This window comes from Neltuma alba, unplaced genomic scaffold (assembly GCF_004799145.2).
Source record: "Neltuma alba isolate B1F8T4 unplaced genomic scaffold, ASM479914v2 tig00002777_pilon, whole genome shotgun sequence".
NCBI lineage: Eukaryota > Viridiplantae > Streptophyta > Magnoliopsida > Fabales > Fabaceae > Neltuma > Neltuma alba.
The window spans coordinates 117730-142802 of record NW_021633009.1 but is presented as its reverse complement, the minus strand read 5'-3'; the positions used below and the strand labels follow the sequence as shown (position 1 = coordinate 142802).

General features: G+C 33.8%; 2 protein-coding genes and 1 pseudogene across 3 annotated transcripts; 1 reads left to right on the top strand and 2 right to left on the bottom strand.

Annotated features, from left to right (window-relative positions):
• Positions 1-920: 920 nt before the first annotated feature.
• LOC114737461 (uncharacterized) lies at positions 921-10149 on the bottom strand. Its single transcript, XM_028925386.1, has 15 exons — positions 9798-10149; positions 9052-9179; positions 8696-8828; positions 5761-5917; positions 5604-5682; positions 5443-5483; positions 5222-5338; positions 3896-3976; positions 3213-3272; positions 3080-3131; positions 2605-2679; positions 2471-2518; positions 1814-1849; positions 1652-1726; positions 921-1332 (listed from the first exon to the last, which is right to left on the bottom strand). The coding sequence occupies exons 1-15, from the start codon at positions 9955-9957 to the stop codon at positions 1273-1275; spliced, it is 1302 nt and encodes a 433-aa protein (XP_028781219.1). The 5' UTR covers positions 9958-10149; the 3' UTR covers positions 921-1272.
• A 4832-nt stretch (positions 10150-14981) lies between these two features.
• On the top strand, positions 14982-22749 carry LOC114737468 (ethanolamine-phosphate cytidylyltransferase-like). 2 transcript variants are annotated; one of them, XM_028925397.1, is made up of 10 exons: positions 14982-15108; positions 15203-15540; positions 16023-16258; positions 17247-17428; positions 17625-17696; positions 18305-18372; positions 20014-20134; positions 20759-20824; positions 21333-21455; positions 22310-22749. In XM_028925397.1, exons 1-10 carry the CDS (start codon positions 15097-15099, stop codon positions 22379-22381), a joined length of 1290 nt encoding a protein of 429 aa, XP_028781230.1. In that variant the 5' UTR covers positions 14982-15096; the 3' UTR covers positions 22382-22749. The 2 variants fall into 2 exon arrangements, with proteins under 2 accessions (XP_028781230.1, XP_028781236.1); XM_028925403.1 differs by having other exon boundaries at positions 14982-15540.
• Positions 22750-23942: 1193 nt separating this feature from the next.
• LOC114737514 (50S ribosomal protein L7/L12-like) lies at positions 23943-24831 on the bottom strand (annotated as a pseudogene).
• Positions 24832-25073: the final 242 nt, after the last annotated feature.

The window sequence follows — 25073 nt, the reverse complement described above, 5'->3', positions numbered from 1 at the left end:
TATGGATGCTAACTTGGTGGAAAGATATCGGATGTTTTCTTCTTTGGATAGGATGTTATTTTGAATCATGTAATAGGCGCATAGGGAGAGGTATGTTACCTCAATGGGGTAGTTACCCCCACCGAAATCCTGAAATAGTCGTACGTGATTTTTTATCTTAGAATCATAGTTTTGATTGAAAACCAGATTGGATTGGCTGAACTGGAAATTGGTTCAGTGTCTGGTCTGGAGATGGTAGAAAATCAAAGGGCTTGAGAACCAGTCAAGAATTGGCCAAACTGGTCTTGAACCGCTGGTTGAACTGATCACTTTTTATTTTTATTTTTTCAAATTTCAGTCCATACTTCTAAATTACAATGCATGCACATGTACACCCCTAATAAGCATTGGAAAGGAAAGAAAAATGTGTTGTAAATATAATATTTTTACTCTAAAATGACAGAGTTTTGTTTATATATACATACACACACATTATATATGGATTCTAAAGACTTAAATGTTGGATCGTAAATAATTGTCAATGAATCTTTAGATTTTTAGTTTATACAATTAATTGTTTTTGTTGTCACAGAACTTTTCATCAAGTAAATATGATATGGGAGAGATTGTTACTAAAATGTAAATTTAATAAGGATTAGTTGCGCATGATTTAATATTTAGGGATTAACAAGAAGCCACATCAAAATATTTAAAGACCAAGGTGCATTAAGGTGATAAGATCATAAGCAAATGATTCAAAATTCAAAAAGTTTTATGTAATCTAGCCTAGGTTCTAATCTAAGTTAACGAGTATTAAGCCAAAAAAAGTCTAAATTAACAACCTAAGCAAAAGTAGCAGGCGTATCTTTTATATTTGCAGTGAGTTGTCATTTGGAAGGAAAAAAAAAAAAAAATCAAAGTCTCACATTTGCACTTTTGAATTACCAGTATGGGAAGTCTACAAGTATATAACACCCCATAGATCAATCTAGGAAGAATAGCAATGTTATTCTGCAATGTCCCAGCGATTTTGTGCACTCTGGCAACTTTTGCGATCATTAAATATAATTGAGATTTCTAGCAACATACAAATGATTAATGCATTTCCCAGTTCGGTTCTCCTTCCCCCGCTCCCAAATGAATTGAGTCATCTGTATCAATCTCGAGGTGAAGAAAACCAGAGGTTACTATCAACCTCGAGAGCACAGGTGCAGTTAAAAAGGAAAACAGAAAATAAATTGAATCAGACTATAATCCATCAGTTATCCCCCCTCGAGATATCTCATTCCTGCTTCAGTCAGATTGCACTGTTTCTGCAACTGGAGGTATGCAATCCACCTTATACCGGAGCACCTACGATCCATGTAATATGGATACACGTCAGAAAACCGTAGTGCTCTCAGTTATTCATGCATCAATTGAAAAAGCGAAAGAAAAAAAAACAAAAGAAAGGCCCTGTCAATGCATCACAAATCAATCACAGGAAAGTAAACAGAGAATTAGCCTAGTGGACAAAGGGTCTAATAAGACAAGGATTTTGTATAGGAGATTGCAGTGTCTTCCGATTCCCTTGTCCCATAAAATTCCGTTGGTAGGTGACAGCATGATTCCAATTGGAATAATAACACAATTCCCGCTTTCCATTCAATTTAATCAGTCAACAATTATTTACCTTCTTGAAAAAAGTGGAGTATGTATTGTCCCAAATCAGTTTATAGCTCCCAGCCTCTAATGTGCAGAAGTTACCCTAAAATTTTTTTCACAAATTCAAAGATAAGAAACTCTTCAAGAGCTTGATGAAACATAAAATCTGCAATAAACTTGCCAAACTCACTTGGTCAGAGTCATAACGCCGGTAAGGTAACATCAGCTGCATCATATCCAGTCAACCAGCATGAATATCAGAAATAAACACACAAATAGAGAATATGATGCGCAATACTAATTTCTGCAGTGCATAGAGCCTAAAGGATTGATGAGACAAGCTAACTGAAACTAACAGAGCAAATGCTTTTCATTAGCATTAAAGGTTCAACTACATGAAACTGACATTTCAATTAGAACCTAAATAAAAGAGAAACTTCTGAACTTGAATGCCAAGTGCGTATGCTTGATTTTCTGGTGCATATCCTGTAGGTATTTTCTGTACTTTTCTAACCAATCTATGACTGTGTAAAAAATTCATTTACTTATAAACCATTATGAAAATCCAAAAATCCCCTTGAAGTTCGAGTATTGCTTAGACAGTGGCCCTTGGTAATAAGATCAACTCTAATGGACTAAAAAATCTCAACAGTCCAATTATTTCTCCACGGCATGACATCCACTCTTACTTGGAATATAATGTCTAGTGCTTTGAAGGAAATATAGAAATCCCTTTTTCTTCCGTTCTTCTTCAGAAATACTTCTTTAACCCACCAAAAATAAAATGCTATCAGAAATTTAACAAAATAAGACTGAGATATTAATGCATAATGGCATTGCAACTTACAGTTTTTTCACCAGATGGACTAATAAACTCCAAACTAAACCCAATATCCTGACAAAAAACAACATAAAAGTCAATATCATAATGCAGGGAAAAATATACATTGACCTCTTCAAGAAAAGGTTGAGCAGAAATACCATATTTATCTTGCCTTGCACTAATGAAAAATCCCAAGCGATGTATGAGTTTACTGAGTCCACTGTGAGTAAAACCTAACCAAAGAACATCATCATAGAATTTTATACTATACATATATATAGCAGGACGTGAACTTCTGTTTGAGTGCACCAAAATAATTGGCAAGCTCTATTAAGTTAATCTTCATTATTGTTTTAAATTGTTTTCCTCATGTTTAAGGACCACCTGTCCTCCCATGATGTATTGGCTTCTCTTTCCATCAACAAATTCTTTGTTAGATGAAAAATGTCACCCGTTCACAATGGTCTATGATCATTTCAGAACAATATACTCTTTCCCACCGTTAACCATACCATGCAAACATAATTTACGCTTGAACTTGTCAAGAGTATTACACAGATACAAAAAGAAAATAAAAATAGGTTGCCCTCAATCAAAATTCATTCATACTTTTTGCAAGAACTATAATCATACCTCATAACTTTTTCCAGCAGGTACACTTATCTCCTTGTAGTCATCATTTTTCCTAAAATTTGACAACGTGACTTAAGAAATGCTAAATCAAAACTTTTATTCCAACAATAACAAGATAATATTCCAAAATTACCCTTCTAATGCCCCAGCAACTTCTGCAGAAATGAAGAAAGGTGCATTTGAAAAGACCTCACTGAACAAAATGAAATGTTAGTTGATACAAAATGAACTAAAAATTTAATGAGTAAAGGGAAGATATAAACATGTCCAAGGAGGCTAATTAATTTGGAAAATTCAAGCTAAAAGCTTAATTTGTTTGCTACAAGCAAATCGCATAAGTTGCAGAGCTGTCCCAAGAAGACTAAGTAACACTTCCACAGCTTTTAATTCCCGAATCAAAAGCTAATATTTGGGTGGTTGAATCTGGAGCTACAGATTCCACGACTAGTAATTATTTTGTTCAAAATTTTACTCCATGAAAAGGAATTTGCCAATGACAATTGTCAGAAGATTTGATTCTGAAAATGTCCCTCTTGTGCCTAATTGAACAGTAACTTATTATCAATTATGCGAACAACTTAAAAGCTTAATTGCGCCACTCACTCCTCTTCTAATTGCCACAAATTTTAGGACTTAAAAGCCGCTACTATATGGAAACCCACTATACCAAGATACCGATTGATACATAATAGGCAGCAACTAATTTTCATAAATTCTTCCTGCATATGATGTATGTACCTCCTGTAATATTATTAATAGTTTATTATAATTGACTACCATAGCATGAACAATATGAATAGAAGAGCATTACAGTACCTGAGAAACCTAATGAACCTTTCAAATTCTGCTGTGTAGACATCAACAGCTTGTTCCAAGACAGTAATTTGTTCCTTTTTCCTATCAGGTTACCCAGAAAAATTGAATAATAGAGGAATTACTATAGTCCGCCAAATTACATCTGCATTAAAGCCAAAATCAAACATACGGACAAAAGAACATGACAAAACTCCTAGCAGCCATTATAAAAGGTTAAACACCAAATATAGGGGCATCAATAATCTTCTTAGGTAAGTTTTACCTATAATAACTAAACAATAGGGAGAATACTCTGAAAAGCTTACATAAATAGGCTTATACAGAACAAGCTTTAAATAAGCTAACCTATAGAACATGTAATACAAGCAATGTGGGACCGAAGAACATCAAGGCCTAAAATTTACTCTCAACTCCAACACACCTTTTTTCATAGGAAATGGAGAATTTATTATGAAAAAAAGATTTTTAAATAAAAACAAAGACCAATCCTCAAAATTAATGAAGGAAACAGTTAAAATGACAATAATGCTCCATCTGTAATAGAATCAGACTAACAGCAGAATACCACATCCAACCTACGAGCTGAGACCAAAGAGAATAAACAATCAAGATGCATATTATCATCACTCAGTAGCCACTCATCACCGATTACAGCAGCCACTGTGCAGTTTGAACCTGTAGCTGGGGGTGCATGCATGGCTCAGCAAACTGGACAGGTCCACCTGGCCATCTCAGGCCCAGCCAACCAACTGGGCTGGCCCTCTGACCATGCATGGCTCAGTTAGGTTTTTTGGGAAAAATAAAGGGAAAACCAGGGCTATACAAACTTTTAGTTTTTTAAAAGAAAATTGTAATTTTACAGGGATTTATGAGATTTCAGAAATCTGACGGAACCTGATTCCAGAACCATGATTCAAGTATTAAAAATAAACCACAAAGTGCAAGTCTAATGGATTAAGCTACAGTTAGTGAAGAAAATGGATAAAATACATGAGAACACTATATACTCCAGTTGTTCAAGAGGACAGAATCTCCCATACAGTACTCACTGAATGCTTACCCTCTCCAAGCCCCATCAACCACAATTTATATCTCTCTCCCTCACTTCAAATGTTATGAAGCTTACAAAGTCTCCTGGCCCATTATTTAATATTTACAAGTTACAATAGAAACATTATATAATTTAACTGGACTGACTGCAGGCTACAAGACTTTCGAGCTTCAAAAGTAACAGTAGCTTAATGAAACCAACCATAAACTTTGATATTTGGTAGTGGAAATTAAGAATAAGACTTCACAAACTACCAAAAATGCATGTTATCTCACAATTTATTAGTCCCAAGCCGCTCCCATGATAATGAAAGGAATAGTCGAATAACAAGAATCATCATCGTGAGGCTGTATAATGGCGGTCCATAGCGATGTCGTTGCTCTTCCATGGGTCTGACAGTTAAAAGAGCTTGCATTATTGTTTTTTTCAAACATTATCATGTTCAGATATCAAGCCAAAGAAATTCTATTAAAAAATGAAAACAGTGACGTCATACCCATCATCATCATTTATCTGCCGAATAAAATCAAGCAATACCTGCAACTCAAACAGAAAATAAAAAATTTAAAAAGAAAAGATGAATCATTACATAAATTAATGAGGGGAAAATTGAAGGAAAAAAATCCAACAATTATCCAAATGCATCCAGAGGCATACTTGTGGAACTCCAACCAGATACTTCACGAGTGTTTTATAGACACCTGTCGCAGAACCAAGCTGAGCTAACTGCCGTCTCCTGCAAACCATAGATAGCTAAACATATTATTATGTAACAGTTATACACAACAGGGCAGACAAGAGACATGGGCCTAACCTGTCCATTTGTTGTCTCCACAGCAACGCATATCGATCCCGTATACTTCCTCCAGCATTCACTAGAGCGTCAACCTCAGCTTGCTTATTCCTTTCAGACCGTTCACGTTGCTGTCTGAGGAGAGTTCCTCGAAAATCTTGAGGCAAATATGTCATAACTGCAAATAATTTTTAGTTTCTTAAACTCAGACTTAGGAAGTTAACAGAGGAATTATCAAAGACACACTGTCAGGCAGTTAATTATGCAGCTTGGAAAAAAAATCAGTAGCATCAAGTTCCTTCACTTATGACTGTTTGAAAATCCAATACCGTACAGCAAATGAAATCTCGCAGGCCTTCAGCATATAGGACACCTTTGCATTCTTTAAACAGCAACCTTGCCCTTACTTAAAATATTCTATGACAATAGTTTCTTATAGCATATTATGATTCATTCTATGGAATGCCAAAAGTTCTGCTGGATTCTCCACTATGAAAAAACAATAAAAAAGAACCAGAGCAAGGCAATTTTATGCACCAAAGAAAGATAACTCAAATGGCTACAACAGCAAATTAGATGCGTAAAATTCTTGCACGTAACATTTTTTGAATAATATTACAATGAACATGTCCTATAATCTGAGAAACATATGAACAATAAACTGAAAACATGAAGTAATGTGGAAATACTAGGAGAGAAAATGTAGTTAGAAAGCTAGCAGGGTCTGAATGTATAAACCAAGGATCACATGAGGGTTAATTTGACATCTCTGAATTCTCATTGTTTGCATCCTTGAGTTACCAATATTGAGTAATATAAATGGTAAATAAAAGAATCAGCACATGTAACCAAAAAAGAAAAATTCAACTGACACTACACTTCGTGAACTCATTAAACAACATCAGTTTCTCTACAATAAATCTGGCAAATGTTAGTTAATATTGGAATCGTCTCATAAGATCTTGGGTGGATGGCACTTTTTGTAGGTTTGGACTTTCAAGTGCAAGACAGTACGTCACGTATGCATGTTTTTAAAATCCCATAATCGGAAGTTTATAATCAGAGTCAGCTTATTTATTTCCCATTTTATTTCCTTTTTTATGTGATTGTAAGCAGAACTTAATGGGGTCCTTTGTTATGCACTCGTTTCTCTGTTTTATTGTATTATTGTTGTCATATATTTGTCATCTGATCTGGCCATTTAGTGTGGATAGGCAGCAGTTTTATTTTTTTATTTTTTTTTAACAAAAAAGGGGGAAATCTTTTTAGAACCTAGGATTTGGCTGCATAAATGTTCACCTTATTTCAAGGCTGAATGACAGATTTGTTACCATATGCTTCCTAACATAAATTCATTTCCCACCATTAATAAAATAATGAATTTTCAGGGTCATTACTTACTTAAATTGTTCACGTATAACTAAGATCATGCATGGATACGTGATATAACATGATGTTAGGCCCAAAGTTGTAAGTTGATGGACTTTCTTGACCTTATATGACTAGCTGCTTTTGTGGTAAGTGAATTTACTGCTCCAGTCTAGTTAAAATTGAAGTTCTTCATCGATTATCATAACTATACTATTAATAATCTGGGACATTAAACGTTGATACCTTCAATGATAGTTTGAAAAAAAGCTTAGACTGACAAGATATATCAAGCTTTAAGTATACAAATTTACTAATAACTAATTTTTAAGAAAGTTAATATGTATATAGACAAGAAATCCCTCAACTGGACTTCAATACAAGGGCAAATCATTCGATTGAGCTTGTGAAAATTATCTGTACCAGGTAAATTAGCTCCAGGAATGAGCTTGTGAATAACAGAACAAAATGATAAAAGCCCTAACAAAAGGACCTAATCTATCAATAACAGCTGACCAATCTCATCAAACACAACACCAAAGCGAAGCCAACAGTACAACTCTGTTCGATGAAAAATGTAAAGGATAAGATACGCCCTTACAGATGTGTCCATTGCAGACAAACCATAACCTACAAACTAACTATTGTCACAAAATCCCATGAGCATCATGCTGACTTGGACAGGCAGCCACAAAATGGCCCTGGATAAGGTACATATTGCTGAAAATGGCTCTGATACACTAAAAGGTAATAACAAGCTAGTTTGAGGGGCATCGGAAAAGTACTTGGATAATTGCAAACCACGAAGGGAAAGGAATGAAAAGGCAAGACCTGAACTACCAAATGATCCACAATGAAAAGCAGAGCTGTGAAAAGCATTACTAAAATCTTAGAAACCTCAATAATTGGAATGCCCACGAGCTAGAATTCCTCTTAGTACATTGAGAGTCCATTTCTCTCAATCCAGATAGAAGAATCGGGAAACTTTGACTCTTTTGGTGTTTACTCTTGTGAATCTTTCTTTCAATTTCTATCTCATCCAATTATAGAAAAGTTAGTTATAGATAAACCCATAAGGAGTTCCTTTTTTTTTTTTTTTTCCCACCTCCTTGCTTTTAAGTTTATAAAGCCCATCTGGTTAGTTTATGCCCTCAATTATCGGAAGGCTGTCTATTGATAGGGTGCAGAGTTTGGAAGGAAAAAATAATCTAAAAGTACTGCACCATCGCACACTACATGCTGTCATAAGGTGCATGTAGTGTGGGACAAAAACTTAGATTTTTAGGGATGTTTCATTAGCGCTAATGTAGGGAAAGGAGTATTCATGTCATTAATGTGGTGTTCTGCCCATGGCCTTTTTTTTTTTTTTTTTTTGGAAGGGTTATAATCTTTGATTGGCAAAGACTATTCCGCATTATTTTGCACTTTTGACTAAAGTTCTTTTCTACATCAGCATAGAAATGACACAAGCTAATATATAAGCAAGCATAAATTAACTTGTTCACATCCAATAATAATTGAAACACAAGCAATTATAAGTTCGTTATCTATTGAAAGTAATTAGATCAAGTCAAAGGCAAGAAGGTACCTGTGTTGAAAACATGGTCAGCATTTTTAGCTTGGAAAGACTGCAATAGCTTCAGATTGTTATGAACTTTGTCTTTAAGCCGGTCAAGTACTATAGTAAATTCTACATCGTCAGGTGTTGACTGCTGCTTAAGCTGAATTCACAGCATAAAAGCTATCTAAGAATGGGTGCCATTTTTTCAGTTCTAGACAAACTTGGGAGGAGGGAAAAAACTTATACCAAGCAGGATGTTAAAATTATGGCTATTCTGTTGAAGGAAAACTCAAAAATGAATTCACTTTGTTTTACGAGTTAAAAAATTCACCTTAACAAAATTGAGTTGAACGGGAGGGAAAGAAATATAAATAAGAGATTACCCCTTCTGGCCAATTGGACCCTTGTAATAAAAAGACTGTCTCTTCCATACACTCTCGATTCTTCCACATATTCTCGTCGATTTTATGCGGAGGTTGATGGTCAGCTTCATCTATTAAAATTCTTTCTCCTGGAATGACATCAACTCCCAAAATTATTTATGTAAAAAAAATAAAATACCTACACAAGGGCACAAAAGATTTGAAAACAAAGATGCCCATACAACATATATTTACCTTGATAGTCATGCAGGGTTGTAAATTTTCGGCATCTTGGACGCGACATACAGATGCAATGCAATATATGAGAATGATTGGTGTGATCTAAAAGATAGTCAGGATTCATATATGACGCCTATGCAAGGTTACACAAGATAATCTTACATACTCAAGAGCAAATCTATTATCTAGGATATATTTAGATACCCAATATATCTGAATATTGTGCATTTCAATGTATGCCCGAGAATGCAGAGATCTTAGATTCGATCACTCTATGCAAGCACCAAAATTCAATCTATCTCCCATTTCGTGCTCTTAGGATAATAAGCACTTTCTTTGAAGGCAGTAAGATGCCGAGGTCAACAGCTAAACCCACTGAAAAAAAAATCTCAACTTCCTGGCACAAATTCAAACTCATGCGCCATCGGAGAAACTCCCAGCTGCGAGCTCAGCAGCTTCGCAGGCGAGAGCAGAGAGGGTAAAAATTACAAGAAACATAAAAAAAGATTGCGTGAGAAAAATGAAACCTTCAGTAGGAGGATAATCATTGAGCAAATCATTGGCCATAGAACGAATTTCCGAAGTAAGACGAGACACATCATCGGAGAGAGGCTCAAAAGGGTACTTGTCATAGTAAGACGCCAGGAAACTCCTGGTTATAGGTACTAGACCCTCCGTAGAAGCCATCGGATGGTATGATCAAATCAACCTTCCTTCAGACTTCGGTCTCTCTCTTTCTCCTTCTCGTCCTCCTTGGGTCTGAAAACTTTCAGAGACACGGTTTTGAGTGCTTTATTCTTTGGGCATATTCTTTCATACAAAAAGAAAGTAGTAGCGTATAACAGTGGAAGATTAGACGAGTTACTACATGACGACCCCCACCGACTTCTCCGTTACATTTACCATCTAAAACTCTTTTTGTGTTAAATTAATGGACTAATGGGCTAAAATTGCTTGAAGATATTTTCGAGAGTTCTAAATCCAATCCAAGTAGTTAGTATTCTTTGTACTGATATAACCTGATACTATCTCTAATTTTTAATATAATATTTTATTTAATTTTTTTATTTTAAATATAAGAACTGAATTTTTTTTGTCTCTCATGTTTATATATCTTTTCTCAAATAATCCTTTTAATAATAATAGTTTTAAACAATATATTTGATTAATAAAAATATTTTAGAAAAGACAATACATATTTGTTACAAATAAGTAATTTAATTTATTTTTTTAATTTGACTACTCCATTACATTTACTATCTTTCACTCTTTTTGTATTAAATTAATGGACTAATGGGCTAAAATTGCCTAAGAGATCTTCGAAAGTTATAAGTCCAAGCAGTCGGTGTCCTTTGTTTTTTTACTGGCATAACCTGATACTACTTTCGATTCTTAATATAAGATCTCGTTTGATTTTTATTTTGATTTTAAATATAAGATTCTAACTCACTTTGTCTCTCATATTTATGTATTTTTTTAAATAATCCTTCTAATAATAATAGTTTTAACCAATACACTTGATTAGTGAAAATATTTTAGAAAAGATAATACCTATTTATTACAAATAACTAACTTAACTTATTTTCTTAATTTTCTCAAATTAGTTGACTACTCCATTACATTTACTATCTTTCACTCTTTTTGTATTAAATTAATGGACTAATGGGCTAAAATTGCTTTAAGTGATTTTCGAAAGTTCTATATCCAAGCAGTTAGTGTTCTTTGTTTTTTTTACTGGTATAACCTAATACTACCTTCGATCTTTAATATAAAATCTTGTTTGATTTTTATTTTGATCATAAATATAAGACCCAAATTCATTTTGTCTCTCATATTTATATCTTTTTTCCAAATAGTTCTTCTAATAATAGTTTTAGCCATTATACTTAATTAGTGAAGATATTTTAGGAAATGCAACATCTATTTATTACAAATAACTAACTTAACTTATTTCCTTAATATTCTCAAATTAGTCAATTAGCTCTTATAATTAGAACAAGAGATAGTACTAAATATGGGTACTTTTCAAAATATTTGATTCATTATCTTATAAGGGACTAATCTTTCTTACTAAACTCAATTCCGTCTATTCTCCACATGGGATCTTTGAAATGACTGAAACCATAAAATGTAAAATTTATAATAATATTTGACATTAATATTTCTGTATAAAACATAGAAAAATCATATTATAATCTCTTCCATCATAAATATAGAACTTAGGAAACTAATTTGTAAAACAAAAAAAAAGGTCTGTGTTAATATTGTTAAAATGCAATTTCTAGTTTTTTGGCATTGGAAACTGGATCCTTGATAATCACCGTAGTGAACATGACAGGTTCAGGAAAAAAATTTAAAATTCATGAAATAAGATATATTAAGGTGTTATATTTATAATCAGAGTAAATTCATTTACTACCTCTTATATTTGGAATTGAAGATTGTATAAATTATAAATATTATGCAGCCATAAAATCTACACTTTGATTTGTACAATCTGTAAATCATGAGTGGGATCCTTCAAATTTTTTATAACGCGCGAAAAAAATACAAGCAATGTAAGTGGCTGTTGATTTAAATGAATGAGTTACGGAAAAGTGTGGAGATATATCCATAAGTCAAGATATTTAGTGACTAAGATATTTGGACTTAATTTTTTTTTTCTTTGGTGACTCTTTTTTGCTAATTAGATGAAGTTTAATTTACTGGAGAAAACAATGGTGAATAAAAACTCCAATACAAATAAAATGACTGCAAATCTTGACATGCAAACAAAAACAAACAATTGTGTTGCAGTTTTAAAAACTTACAATAGTAAAAAAAAAAATCTTTATTTATTTGACTTTTTGAGAAATGCTGCCTATGTATTTAGGTTGATTGGATTTATGATCAGGTTGAATCGGCTATTATAAGTTTGTTGATTATGCCATTCACGCTAATTGTAAAAGTTGGTTTTTAGATAATTAAGCACTTCCTTCAATTTTAAATGTATAAACTAAATAATTAATTTAAAAGATTAAAAAAATGAGTTTAGCCATTTATCTGTAGTAAAGACAGTATTATGTTTTTAAACTCCCCTTCAATTGTTTGCGTTGAAAATTATCTTTGATAAAAACCTTATTTAGCATGTGCAATTAATGGAGTTGTTTGAAAAAATGATTATAAATTTATGAGACAAAATAAATTAAACTATTATATTTAAAATAAAAACAAATTTATCAGCTAAGTTGGAGATGATATCTTGCTCTTTTCATACTTAATGTGTTTTTTTTAATTGAAATAATTTAACGCTTGAAATAAGATGGGTTAAGGTGAATCTAGCATCCTAAATAGTTTGTGATGTATTCAGTATCCTGAAATATTTTTTAAATGTATCCAACATCCTAAGATATTATTTTTATAACGGTGTTGGATGTATAAAATAGTATTTTTATGTGCTAAACATATTAATAAATATTTTGGGACACCGGATATATTAAAAAATATTTTAAGTTGCTGAAAACATTTAAAAAAATATTTTATAGTGTTAAATGTACTTGAAAAATATCCTGCACCTTAAAAGATTAAAAATTTTCCTTTTTAAAGCACATAAGAGAACTTTCTTGCACATGCAAGAAAAAGGTAGAAAAAATAAGGCCCACCCAGAAAACGTAAAAGACAGCATAAGTGCCAAGCCAAATTGGGAAATCAGAGGGTAATTCCTTCCATATATTTTTATGGCAAGAAGAAGAAGAAAACAGCCTTTCCAGGGAACGTGACAATGAACTTTTCATAAATTTATTGTCACTAACGCATTTAATCAAGACACACCAATCGCTTTCACAAGTGTTATTTCCTTTTCTTGTGTTATTATATTGTTAGTAATGTCACATTCCTCATACTATATACTTAAAGTTCGTTCAAAAAATATTTTCTATTTTTATCATTCATGGGTAAATTTAATTCTATATTTATTTTGATTCTCCATTTTATATTTTTCGGTGCAAAAGACATGAGAAATATTTAGATGCGCTAGAAGTGTCATATCATTTGAATTCTATCCAATGAAAACACAACCACTCATTTTAAAAGGTTTATTTTTCTTAAAAATAAAATTAAATTGTAAATGAGTTATCGGCCAACTAGGATGAACATGTTCTTAATTGTTGTATTTTCATTAAACAATGTTTAGACAATATGGCACTCTTAATTGTTTAGTATATATGTGGGACATAGATTTGACTAATCCCATGTAACAAGCAATCTCTTATGCTAAATACTTTTTTGATAAATTTTTTTAATACCAATCACTATTCTTATTTCTAATTTTTAATGCTTCCTATCGAACAGAATCTAGAGTATGCAAATATTTCTATAAAAGATATTAAAAATTTTGATTCTTGCTATTCCTTAATAAGCTTCACAAAAGCATTTTTCATATCACGATCAAAGCATTTTCAACATGATTTCTAAGCAATCAAATTAACTCAACTTATTTAGTTTACCCAATGTCATGGGATGTTTTAACTTTTAAATTCCATCAAAAGATCTTCAAAAAATGAACGTAAAAGAATACTACCTCCTGCTCTAATTATAAGAGCTATTTGAATAATTTGAGAAAATTAAAAAATAAGTTAAGTTAATTATTTGCAATAAATAGATGTTGTCTTTCCTAAAATATCTTTACTAATCAAGTTTATTGGTTAGAACTACTATTGTTAGAGGAATTAACTTGAAAAAAAATACATAGAGACAAAGTGGATTGAAATATTATAATTAGGATCAAAATAAAAATCAAACAAAATCTTATATTAAATATTCAAGTAGTAATTTTGTTATGTTGCCATTTGCCAACAAGGTTCATTCTGTGGTCAAATCTGTGGCCAACTTTTCGTTTTTGTTGACAGTTGTGTCCTTTTTTTTTTTTTTTTAACCAAAAGACAGTTGTGTCCTTTACTTAGGGCCTGTTTGGATGCTCTGAAACCGTGGTTTCAGAAGCACTTTTCCGCAAAACGAGGTAACCTCTTCCACATATTTACTTCGTAATCCGTAAAAGCACTTCTGAAACTATGGTTTTGTTTTTATCCAAACACTCCCTTAGCTGATGTGCATGTATGCTCCTTTTAAGTCTTAATGATATAGCTAACATTGCAACATTTCTATAACCATAAATCAAACATTACACTACAAATGTTTAGTCATGTAAATAGCTCTTTTAAGAATAGTTGAGGGGTGAAAATGCCCTTTAATACAATTTTTTGCTGACTTAATGTAATGTTAAGATTAATCCAATTTTACCCCTAATTTAATGACTTATAATTAATGACTAATTGTAATGGCTTGATTACATCAGATAATTTTTTTTGGCAAAAAATAATTATATAATGTGATTTTTTGTTTTTATTTTCTTAATTAAAAAATGCATATATTTTTTAAAATTATATCTCACTTTTTTTTACCAAAAAAATTATATCTCACTTTCAAATGTCACACTTATAGGCATTTGAAAATTAACTTTTAAAAGTAATTTTATGATATTTAAAATTAAAAAAATAAAGCTTGACGGCCCTATTTAAATACTTAAGAATGTTTTCATGCAGAATCTCATACAGTGATTTTTAATTTTATAAAATTATTTTTAAAAAGTTAATCTAAAAGTCCCTATCACCATTTCACTTTCACTCCATGTTGCCGAAAGGGCATTATGTTCCCCCGAATAAAAGGAAAAAAAACAGAGAGAGAACCAAAAGAATCTCAACCCTAGTAGGTCCCTGGCTAGGCGGGAATGGAAAAGGATGATTATTCTCCAGACTGAAAGGGAATTCTGGAAATCGAAATTATCGAATCATGATCTGTAAGGTATCACTTTCGGTAATTTTCTGGAGCTAACTTTATTCTTTGATATATAGGATATAGAAATTACTTTACCTTCGTTGGTGCTGCTGCGAAAGAGGGACCGACGATGGGTGTTGAACCGGAAGAGAAGCGCTTGGCTGCGAAGATCTTAGCGTCGTGCTTGATCGGAGGCGTATTGGTGGGAGTGTCACTGTATGGGTTGTACTCAGGCGGAGTATTGCCGCCGCAGAATCTTTTGCCTCTGGAAGGATGGAAGAGGAGGAGGAAAAAACCTATTCGTGTCTACATGGATGGTTGTTTTGATATGATGCATTATGGCCATTGTAACGCCTTGCGTCAAGCTCGTGCCCTCGGTGACCAGTTGGTTGTTGGTGTTGTCAGCGACGCCGAAATTATCGCTAACAAAGGTCCTCCTGTGACTCCTCTGAATGAGAGGTTTGTTGTCCTTCCTACTCATAATTTGCTTGTTCCTGCCATTTTCGGTAGGAGGTGTACCGATTACAGAAGCAATCGTACTTCTATTCAATCGAAACTCTTTATTGCCTAATTTCACTCCGACTTATAATCTTTGACGGGTCTGTTAGCTGGATATTTATAACTTATGACAGGGCTAACAATTTATCTAACTTCTATTGACTGTCATGAAATAATTTTCTATATCTGACAATTTGTATAACTGGATTTGTAGCTTGCTTTGATATTGCCTGGCAAATTTATGTTAATTATTTTTATAAACTTGCTTAAACTGCTATGCTTGTGGGGATCCAGCATTTCCTGGAAGGAATCTTTGATGTTTGATGTCTTTCATCTTATTCTCAATCTGCGCTTATTTGGAGCAACTTACTTCATTTGTTGTTGAAAATTTGTATGGTTTATCAACAGTTTCCTAACAGGTAGAAATATGTACGCTGTTGTAGGTTAACTATGGTTAATGCTGTTAAATGGGTTGACGAGGTTATTACTGAGGCACCTTATGCTATAACTGAAGAATTCATGAAAAAGCTTTTTGATGAATACAAGATAGATTACATTATCCATGGAGACGATCCTTGTGTCCTGCCTGATGGAACTGATGCTTACGCCGTTGCAAAAAAGGCTGGTCGATATAAACAAATAAAGCGCACGGAAGGAGTCTCAAGTACAGATATAGTTGGTAAGAGTTATGGTTATTCGTTGCCTCTGTTGATCTGATATCACTGAAATACCGTGGAGGCTATGCAATTGGTATGTGGTTGTAATTTGAGGGTCAATCTTTTATCTATGTACTGACTGAAATTTTATGTGGAGAGAGGATCAACTTCATCAGCATTCCAACTGAAGAATTGTAGTGAAGTTGAATCATAGATCAGTATGTCGTGAAAACTGAAAAGAAAAATTTAAAATTGAAAAAGTAAATTGCTAAATGGCAAGGAAATAAAACCCGTCTCAGTGAGATGAACGTGATATTTTGATATTATCTTTCCAATGGAATTGATCTCAGGTCTACGGAGTACAAGACTATCTACTTTAAAATCAGAGAAGTACTTGGTTATCATAAAATATGAAATAATTGAGTGACCCCAATACATTGCCCAAAGGGCATAAAATTTATATGCGACTTCCACAATAATACTGCCTCATCTTCAATAAGTGATAATTTAGTTGACAAAAATGATCATTTTGGTATTAATACTAGATTTCAGAGGGAAAGAAAAGAACAAAGCCATTTCTTTGCTCCGTTTTCAATCCAATTTAGAGCATTGGATAGTGTTCCTTCTTGGATTTTCTTATTTGTTAGAATTCTAGTATGTTACAATTTCCAATTTCCAATTTTAGCAAAAGGTGAAATTTCTAATGGAGAAAAGGACTCTCAACTTATCGCTGCGTTGAATTATCTCTTGCATTTTGCATTGAAATTGTAGTTTTTTGGCCCAAAATTGGGAATTAAACTGAAGCCTGCGGCACACCTCATTATTTCTTTCTGGTTTTGCACATAGTTTGGTTCAATGTTGGCTGGTTGTGAAACATATCATCAAGCTTTTGTTTCTTTATATTTTTCGTTTCGAGTATTTGACTTTTTTCCAATCAAAATTTTGTTTGGCTATTGTTCATAATACTACATTGATACGCATTTAGCGGTAATTCAACAATTTTTTGTGCAGGTCGAATGCTTCTCTGCGTGAGAGAAAGGTCTGTTAGTGATAGTCATAATCACTCTTCTTTACAAAGACAGTTCAGCCATGGTCATAGCCATAAGGTGGAAGATGGTGCATCTGCGAGTGCAACTCGTATATCTCATTTTCTTCCCACATCTCGCAGAATTGTCCAGTTCTCAAATGGAAGGGTATGTTTATGTACATGCTCTTACTCAAGTTTTTCATCAATTTGCTTATTTCTTCCCACATCTGGCTGTTTTCAAATGATGTCCTGTCCCTCCCTTCCTTTCCAAATTCTCATTTAACAACATTTATGGGAAAAAACAGCATGCTTGGCACATCTGCTACTCCTGATTTAGCTTGCTCTCGTGCCTCTTGTTCCAGGGTCCAGGTCCTAATGCTCGCATCATTTATATGGATGGTGCTTTTGATCTCTTCCACGCTGGACATGTGGAGGTATGCTGCTATGCATGCAGTCTTGCATTTTTCATACTCAATTGCCTTCTTTACTTTCTTGACTGCTGTTATTTGGCATGTTGCTGGACTTCATAGTGATGAGAATATTGCGTTGGCAGTGCTAATTTCTTAGCACTTTGAAGTTCAACGTATTAAATTATATAATAAGGCACTGTAGTTGATAAATAAAATTAACAAGGTGGGTATGGTAATCGGTGCCAGGTCAGTAACCCCAAATCAGGTTTAGTTTGACTGAAGATGTGGGTTACTGGCTGAAGAGAGGTTTCATGAATAGCAGGACATTCTGTACTTCTACTTGTCATTCTGTAGTTAATAAATATTTGAAATTTGGGATATTTGGTTTTAGGTAAAATTTCTTACATTTGGACATTTTTCATTGTGCAAATGAATCGTTATGGAAAATTTCTCGTCTTGAGATTTATCTTTCATCGATGCCTTTTACTTATTATCTCTTATTAGAGCAGATTTCGTTGACAATTCTCCCCCTTGATAGTATAATTACTTTTATATATGTGGACATGAAATTCTGATCTAGCAATAGTGCAAAGAAATTATACCTTTTGATTATTGGCTTTCATGTTGCTCAGATCTTGAGGCTTGCTCGGAAGCTTGGGGACTTTCTTCTTGTTGGAATTCACACTGATCAGACTGTCAGGTTATTTAAACTCTTTATTTCCCGACTGCTTGTTATTTTATATTGTGCTTCTTATTTGATTAATTTTTACTCTTTTAGGCAGTTTAAATCATTGTATTGCTACCCTTTTATACGACTAATTTTATCCTCCAGAAATTCTTACACTATTACAGTCACCCTAGGCACAAATTCTTCCACTTGAACACAGCAGAGATTGTAAATTCTGATATACATAAAGTCCTGATGCAAACTTCCGTTTGTTATAAAAAAGTACCAAGATAATGTGGTCTTTTTGGATCTTGCATGGCAATTAGTCAGTGTTTGTCAAGATGGTATCTCCATGCTATGGGATTGGCAAGCTTTGCTTTTATTTTTAATCTTTCTCAATTAGTGCATCTTTTCCTTTGATTGTTGTTTTTTTTTCCTCCCTCTCTTTGCTCATTGACTCTAACCAGATGTTTTGTGCTTGTGCGCCGTGTCACTATTTCTATATGCTTTTTCAAGTTGTCTTATTATCTCCCAAAACAAGGGAGGAAAAACTCTACGGATGTTAAATTATCATAAATAGGAATTAGGATTTTACCCTATTGTATAGCACATCCTTGGTTAAACATTATGGATGTCAGATGAAAGTCATGTTTCTTTCTAGTCCTTTTCAGCATTCATCATGTCACCTTGTGCACTTTCTCCTCATTCTGACAAATAATCAGTTAAGACATTCATGCGGGCAGTTCGTTGGATAATTTTAAGACTGTTGGAATGGATCTTAGCCTCTTCCTAAGGATATTCTTGTTAGTTCAGAGGTGTTAACTTTTCTCTACAATTTGTGGATGATGCACCTCTTTTACTGGATATGAAACATCATGAACTCCATAGTAATGCTGTTCTTCTTTTTTCTTCAAGACTAATTTATTCACAACCATCTTAGCAGCTTTTGCTTTGGATAGACATTCTCTCATATTCCTGTTTTCTCTGTTAGCTGACAGACTCTTCAGCAGCCTTTATAATTTAGAAGTTCCTTTGGAAAGTAACCAGGGGATATTTCTTTTTTGAGACCCTCTTGTTTAAAAGACTTCTAAGAGGTTGCGTACCTTGTAGATTGAAGCCTTTTATCTTTGGAAAGGCTGTATTGCTCCTACTTGTGTCCAGCATTGTAGTTTATCTCTTTCTAATCACACACTATGTTCCATATGCTGAAGAAGATAATCACACACTGTATGTTCCAGCATTGTAGTTTATCTCTTTCTAATCACACACTGTATGTTCCATATGCTGAAGAAGATAATGGAGGATGTCCTTGGTTTGATGTTGTTGAGTTGAGATTGAATCTTATTGGCTGGGGGGATTTGTTTTAGACCTTAAAGGTGAAAAGAAAACTTCATATTCAAAAACACTGCATCATTGGAGACTACTTTATGGCATTAGGTCATCCAAATTTTTTCCCTGAATAGATGGCAATCTGGCATTCAAAAACGTCAGTCATTTACCTCCTTGGTGACTTATCCCAGGACCTTGTTTGTTTAAAGTGACTTCTCGTCGCTCAAAACATGTATGCACATTAGACTTGTCATAAGTAAAGCTTCTATTAATGTACGTGTTTCCATTATGCTTGGGATTGTTAATGTTAGACAATTTTGACATATTTTGCTAATGGCTTTATAGTGCAACTAGAGGAGCACATCGTCCAATCATGAATCTGCACGAGAGAAGTCTAAGCGTTTTAGCATGCCGCTACGTGGATGAGGTTATAATTGGAGCACCATGGGAGATTTCAAAGGATATGGTTAGTTCTTAAATTCAGCAGTTCACTTATTTTGGAATCTTTCTTTGTTCATATGGGTAATGTTGTTTTGATCAATGATCATTTAATAGAGGGAATAATTGAATTGGTCTATCTGTTATGAATCTATTTAGAAGTATTAAACTTTAAACTGAATGACAACCAGTACATGACATCTTTCTTTTTCCATGTTTTGAGTTTTGAGCCATTGTTAGGTTATTTTAAATGCTAGAGAAAATAAGTGTGGGAGGAGAGCTTGAGGGAACTAGAATCCTTCCATTCTTTCATAACATATCCCTTTTCATGAGATGAAACTAGCACGTGAATTAGCTTATTTTATGTTTGTTTGTCAGTAGACATGTTTGTCAGCACAGCTGCAAAACATGTCTTCTAAATGCTGCGTTGGTTAAGGTGTCTTGCTAGGTTCAGTGGCAAAGATGTAGCTGCTATTTAGCTAATATGTTTGAAGAGATCTTTAGTTTAATATGAAGTGTTGATGCTTTTCTTTTTATAATATTTTAATTTTGATGCTTTTCTGTTTATAATATTTTAAAAAGTTGTAGTTAAGTACTTACGCATGCATCCATTGGTGTGATGTACTGATAGTTGAATTTCTGTTGAGTGCAGATCACTACATTTAACATCTCATTAGTCGTCCATGGTACCGTAGCAGAAAATAACGATTTTCAGAAGGCAAGTTTGCATAACTTATACCAAATTCTGATATATGTACAGTTATCTCTACTTATGTTACCGATGAAGGTAAAATTTCATGGAAAAATACTCTTATTTTACTGTGAATAATCTGAATTACAAAGGGCAAGAACCAAAAAATAAATAGTTACCAGAGCAAGAAGATAGCACGCAGGCCATGCTCCAGATAAGGGAAGAAAGAAGAAAATAAAACACAATAATTTGGGTAATAAAAGCGTAACTATAAACTAAAGGTGAGAAAGTGAAACAAAGAAAAAGAAGAAGTATCTGTTGCAAGAAATCTGGGGATTAAAAGAGGATTTGGGTCAGTAATTATTCATGCCAGATCTGGAATGTTTTCCAGATCCGGTCACCCTTAATTATTTAACCAAATCAGTCTCCGATCCTTATAGATTTCAGCGCTGGTGCCCACAGAAGGCACTAACCTGCTTTTGTTAGATATAGAACCACACTATTTAGGCGGCTACTGACATTGGTTTTCATACAGGAAAATAGCAATCCATATGCTGTTCCCATCAGCATGGGCATATTCCAAATCCTAGACAGTCCTCTAGATATCACAACAACTACAATAATTAGAAGGATTGTAGCAAATCATGAGGCTTACCAGGTAATTATCTTTTTCCATGCGTTTTGCATTCAAGTGTATTATTTTTTTATGCTATTCTGTTACTTAGGTTCTGCTCATGGTGCGCATCTCTCTCTGCCTTTGTGATACCGTTGGTCCCTTTTTTGTGTGCGCTTCTTTTTCTTGAATTGAACTTTTGCAAAGATGGGATTTGAACTTGAGATCCTACAAAATTTTGAGCCTTGCAAGCTACCAAGCTGCTTTGCACCACGATATGGAGGTGACTTTAGAATTACTAAAGAAAGAAGGATTTAATGGATCCTTTTATCATGCATGCACTAATAGGAACCCATGTATTCAAAATGATGGCGGAAAACCTATTGCAGTTGATTATCATAGAAGAATATAGAAAAATGGAGAGAAATTTTCATTCATAACAACTTGATTTTGGTGCTTTGTACAACTAACATGGATAAACTATTTCAGGAAGCATCTGTCCAGATTACTCCTTATCTCAATAACTAGCACCTAGTCACATGTTTAAAAACGAAGATGAAGATGTTAGATGCACTTTTACAGTGATGATTGTAACTTTCCATTAATTTTCCATCGATCTTGGGTATTTCTTCCCTTTTTTTTTGGAGGGGGGGTGACGGATCAAATAATCTTTTTATTCTAATTTTTGCCTCTTCTCCCTCTAATTTTTGTTGGAATCTCAGTGATTTTCAGTTTATTCATGTCCTATTGCCCCTTATTTACCTCACAGGATCTCAACGCCATAGTGTTTTTTTTTTATCAGTATATCATGTTTTTGTTATGTAGTGTTACCCCATGTCACGGGCTTACAATTTTCGTTCTAGTATCATTGTCATTAATGTTTTCCATTATGCATGCAGAAACGCAATGAAAAGAAGGGAGAGAGTGAGAAGAGATACTACGAGGATAAGTCATACGTGTCTGGTGACTGATTTTATGGATCGTTCATCTGCTGTGAAGGATACATGTTTTTGGTTTTTCTGTCTCTCTTTTCTCTCTTAACCATATATTTAGGACTTCTTGCAGTTAGATTACACTTAGTTGTCGCCCAAATGATTATGTGGTCTTTACAAATCAGAACCTTAGGGTTATTTAATTACTTTTGTTTTGGCTATAATGTTATTCCTGTATTGCTTGTTTTAGACTATGATGTGATTATTGTATTACTGTAAGGGGAGAACATGATTAGGAAATTTTGTTTAGGTACTTATACTCTTTCTTTTTTTCGTGTTTCCTTTTTCCCACCTTGGAGGAACCATAATTGATCTTTTTGGACTAACAAGGTTGGTGCTTGTGAAAATGTGCACAAATTTCAGATATTCATGAATCCCTCCCCGCGCAACGTGGAAGATTTTAGGACGTTAAGTTAACACTATGCATGTTTCTTTGCGTAATGAATGAAGTCCCAAAAAAAAAAAAAAACTTAGCTGAATCATTAATGATTTATGAATAGTAATAGTATGGTTGGTTATGTATCTCATTATATGTTAACATATTGATATATTATATTTTTTGATCTTATAATATTATAGTTGACGTATTACTTTATATGTTTTCATAGCGTTGTATGAGATATTTCAGAAAATACTTCTAAAAATATATTATAAAACGTATTCATGTATTAAATATTTAAATTAAATGGTTTTCCCCACAATTTACATGGGTTAAGAGAATAAACACAAAACGTTGGCAAAAAAAAAAAAGGTTAAGATGTATTTAATATTCTGTGCTAATAAAACGTTCATAACTTTCGACATAAATCAGAAATCTTATTGCAGTAAAATCAGAAGGCACAGAGGATCACTCACTATCATTACAAGAGCTTTTATGGAGAAGCAGAAATTACAAAGGTAAGATCATTCTTTGGCTATGCTTAAGAGCTTCCTTTCTTTGGATGCAAAATTTTGGGTTGTTAGTGCATCAAGAACTGCAATCATTAACTGTGAGCTGCATGTAAAAATGCTTCATCAGGATTCCACTCAAGTCTCCTCCTTCTGCTGATTCAGTTTGGAAGGAGATCTCCCCCCCCCCCCCCTCTAATCTTAAGAGTTATAAATTTAGAGTAGTTTTTCTTCCTTTATTTTTAAAATCTTCTTATGAAACTCATGTTTTATCGTTTGGGACTTTGTAATCCTTTTAATTTTAATATCATTTTGTCCTTTTACTTGAAAAAAAAATGAACAAGTATTTATAGAGTCAAGGGAAATAAAATAAATAAGAGCCATGAACCGAAATGGACATGAATTAGCATTAATCAAATATTTCAACTCACTCCTACTGCAGGGAACCAAAAAAAATCAGACTTGGCATGAATGAACCGCTACCTCCAAAACATTTTCATGTTTTCCCTACAGGGGAAAAGAGAAAGAGGTTCAGTTGTTCCAGCAAATATGATACTCAAGGGCTTATCTCATGTTTTGACTTGTTAAAGATCAAATGAGCATATAAAACTTAAAAGGAAAAAAAATTAACCAATACAAGATCAACCAATTACCATGGATTAGTCATGCGCAGAAGAATCATGGAGTGTAAGAATACAGTTGGCAAGCGGCTGATATAAATTTGAGTTCATCACCGAACCATTTAAAAAGATTGACCTCCAGGACAAACTGAAATTTCAACCGTAAAAAATACAAACAGTAAGCTCTAGCAATATCTACCTACGGGAAAATTCTCAAAACAATATCAAATTGTAATTTATTTGCCTCAACCTACAGAGCTTAGTTTAGTTTTCTTTGCCTCAAACAACCCTTCTACTCCAAAACTGCTACTCCTGCAGCAGCTTTAATTTTTTCTATCATGTCATTTGCCTCTTCTTTAGTGACCCCTAATTGTTTGAGCACACCGGGTACTTTTTCAATATTTGGCCTCTTTCAAACCCAGGTTGGTAAATGTTCTGACCTCCTTAATCACCTTGATCTTTGCTGCAGTATCAAACTTAACCAACTTGACGTCAAATGCTGTTTTTTCTGTTTTTCTCTCCTCACCCTTCAGTCCAGCCCCACCACCTTGTGGAGCCAAGTCCATGCCTTCTGTTGAAATTGGCTGCAACTTCGGGAGCCTTGGTCTCTCTGCCAAAGTAGGCATCATCTGACGGCGTGCTTTATCAAGCAGTGCCGCAATTCGCTCTGCAAGCTGAAGAGCTTTCTCCGGGGGAGTAGGTCTGGGGCCATATGGATCATAAAATTGATGAATTTTGTACTTTTTTCGCCTGGCCTTTGGATCTCTGGGTACAAAATCAGGTTGGAATGCACGACAATTCCCAACTGCGTATGTACAGGGCCAAGTGCAGCGACGAGGAAGCAATCTGGAAATTACAGTAAACCTCATGTTTTCGTTCAATCAAGATTGTGACTCGGAATCAAAATGCAGGGGAAAGTTTCTCTCCCGACACAATATTTGCTTCACCCCCGTCAAAGTTCAAAATCACTCTCTTTAACAAACACTTGAGAAGCAACGAGATCATATGGTAAAGCACAAGTCATGAGTTACATGATAATTCATACAAGTGCAGATGCTCATATCATATCAACATTCTACCCAAATATTTTCATAGAGAAGAGGAAAGTATCATCAGAGTGCATCAGAAGATAGCTGGAAATGATAACCCATAAAATATCACGT

What these genes read in the sequence shown, in the direction of transcription:
- LOC114737461 (XM_028925386.1), bottom strand. Translation starts at nt 9,957, where the DNA reads ATGGCTTCTACGGAGGGTCTAGTACCTATAACCAGGAGTTTCCTGGCG. An exon ending in CAGATAAATGATGATGATGG is followed by an intron (nt 5,339 to 5,442) that starts GTATGACGTCAC and finishes TTTAACTGTCAG; the next exon opens with ACCCATGGAAGAGCAACGAC. An exon ending in GGCGTTATGACTCTGACCAA is followed by an intron (nt 1,727 to 1,813) that starts GTGAGTTTGGCA and finishes AAAAAATTTTAG; the next exon opens with GGTAACTTCTGCACATTAGA.
- LOC114737468 (XM_028925397.1), top strand. An exon ending in CTCAAGTACAGATATAGTTG is followed by an intron (nt 16,259 to 17,246) that starts GTAAGAGTTATG and finishes TTTTTTGTGCAG; the next exon opens with GTCGAATGCTTCTCTGCGTG. An exon ending in AAAATAACGATTTTCAGAAG is followed by an intron (nt 20,825 to 21,332) that starts GCAAGTTTGCAT and finishes GTTTTCATACAG; the next exon opens with GAAAATAGCAATCCATATGC.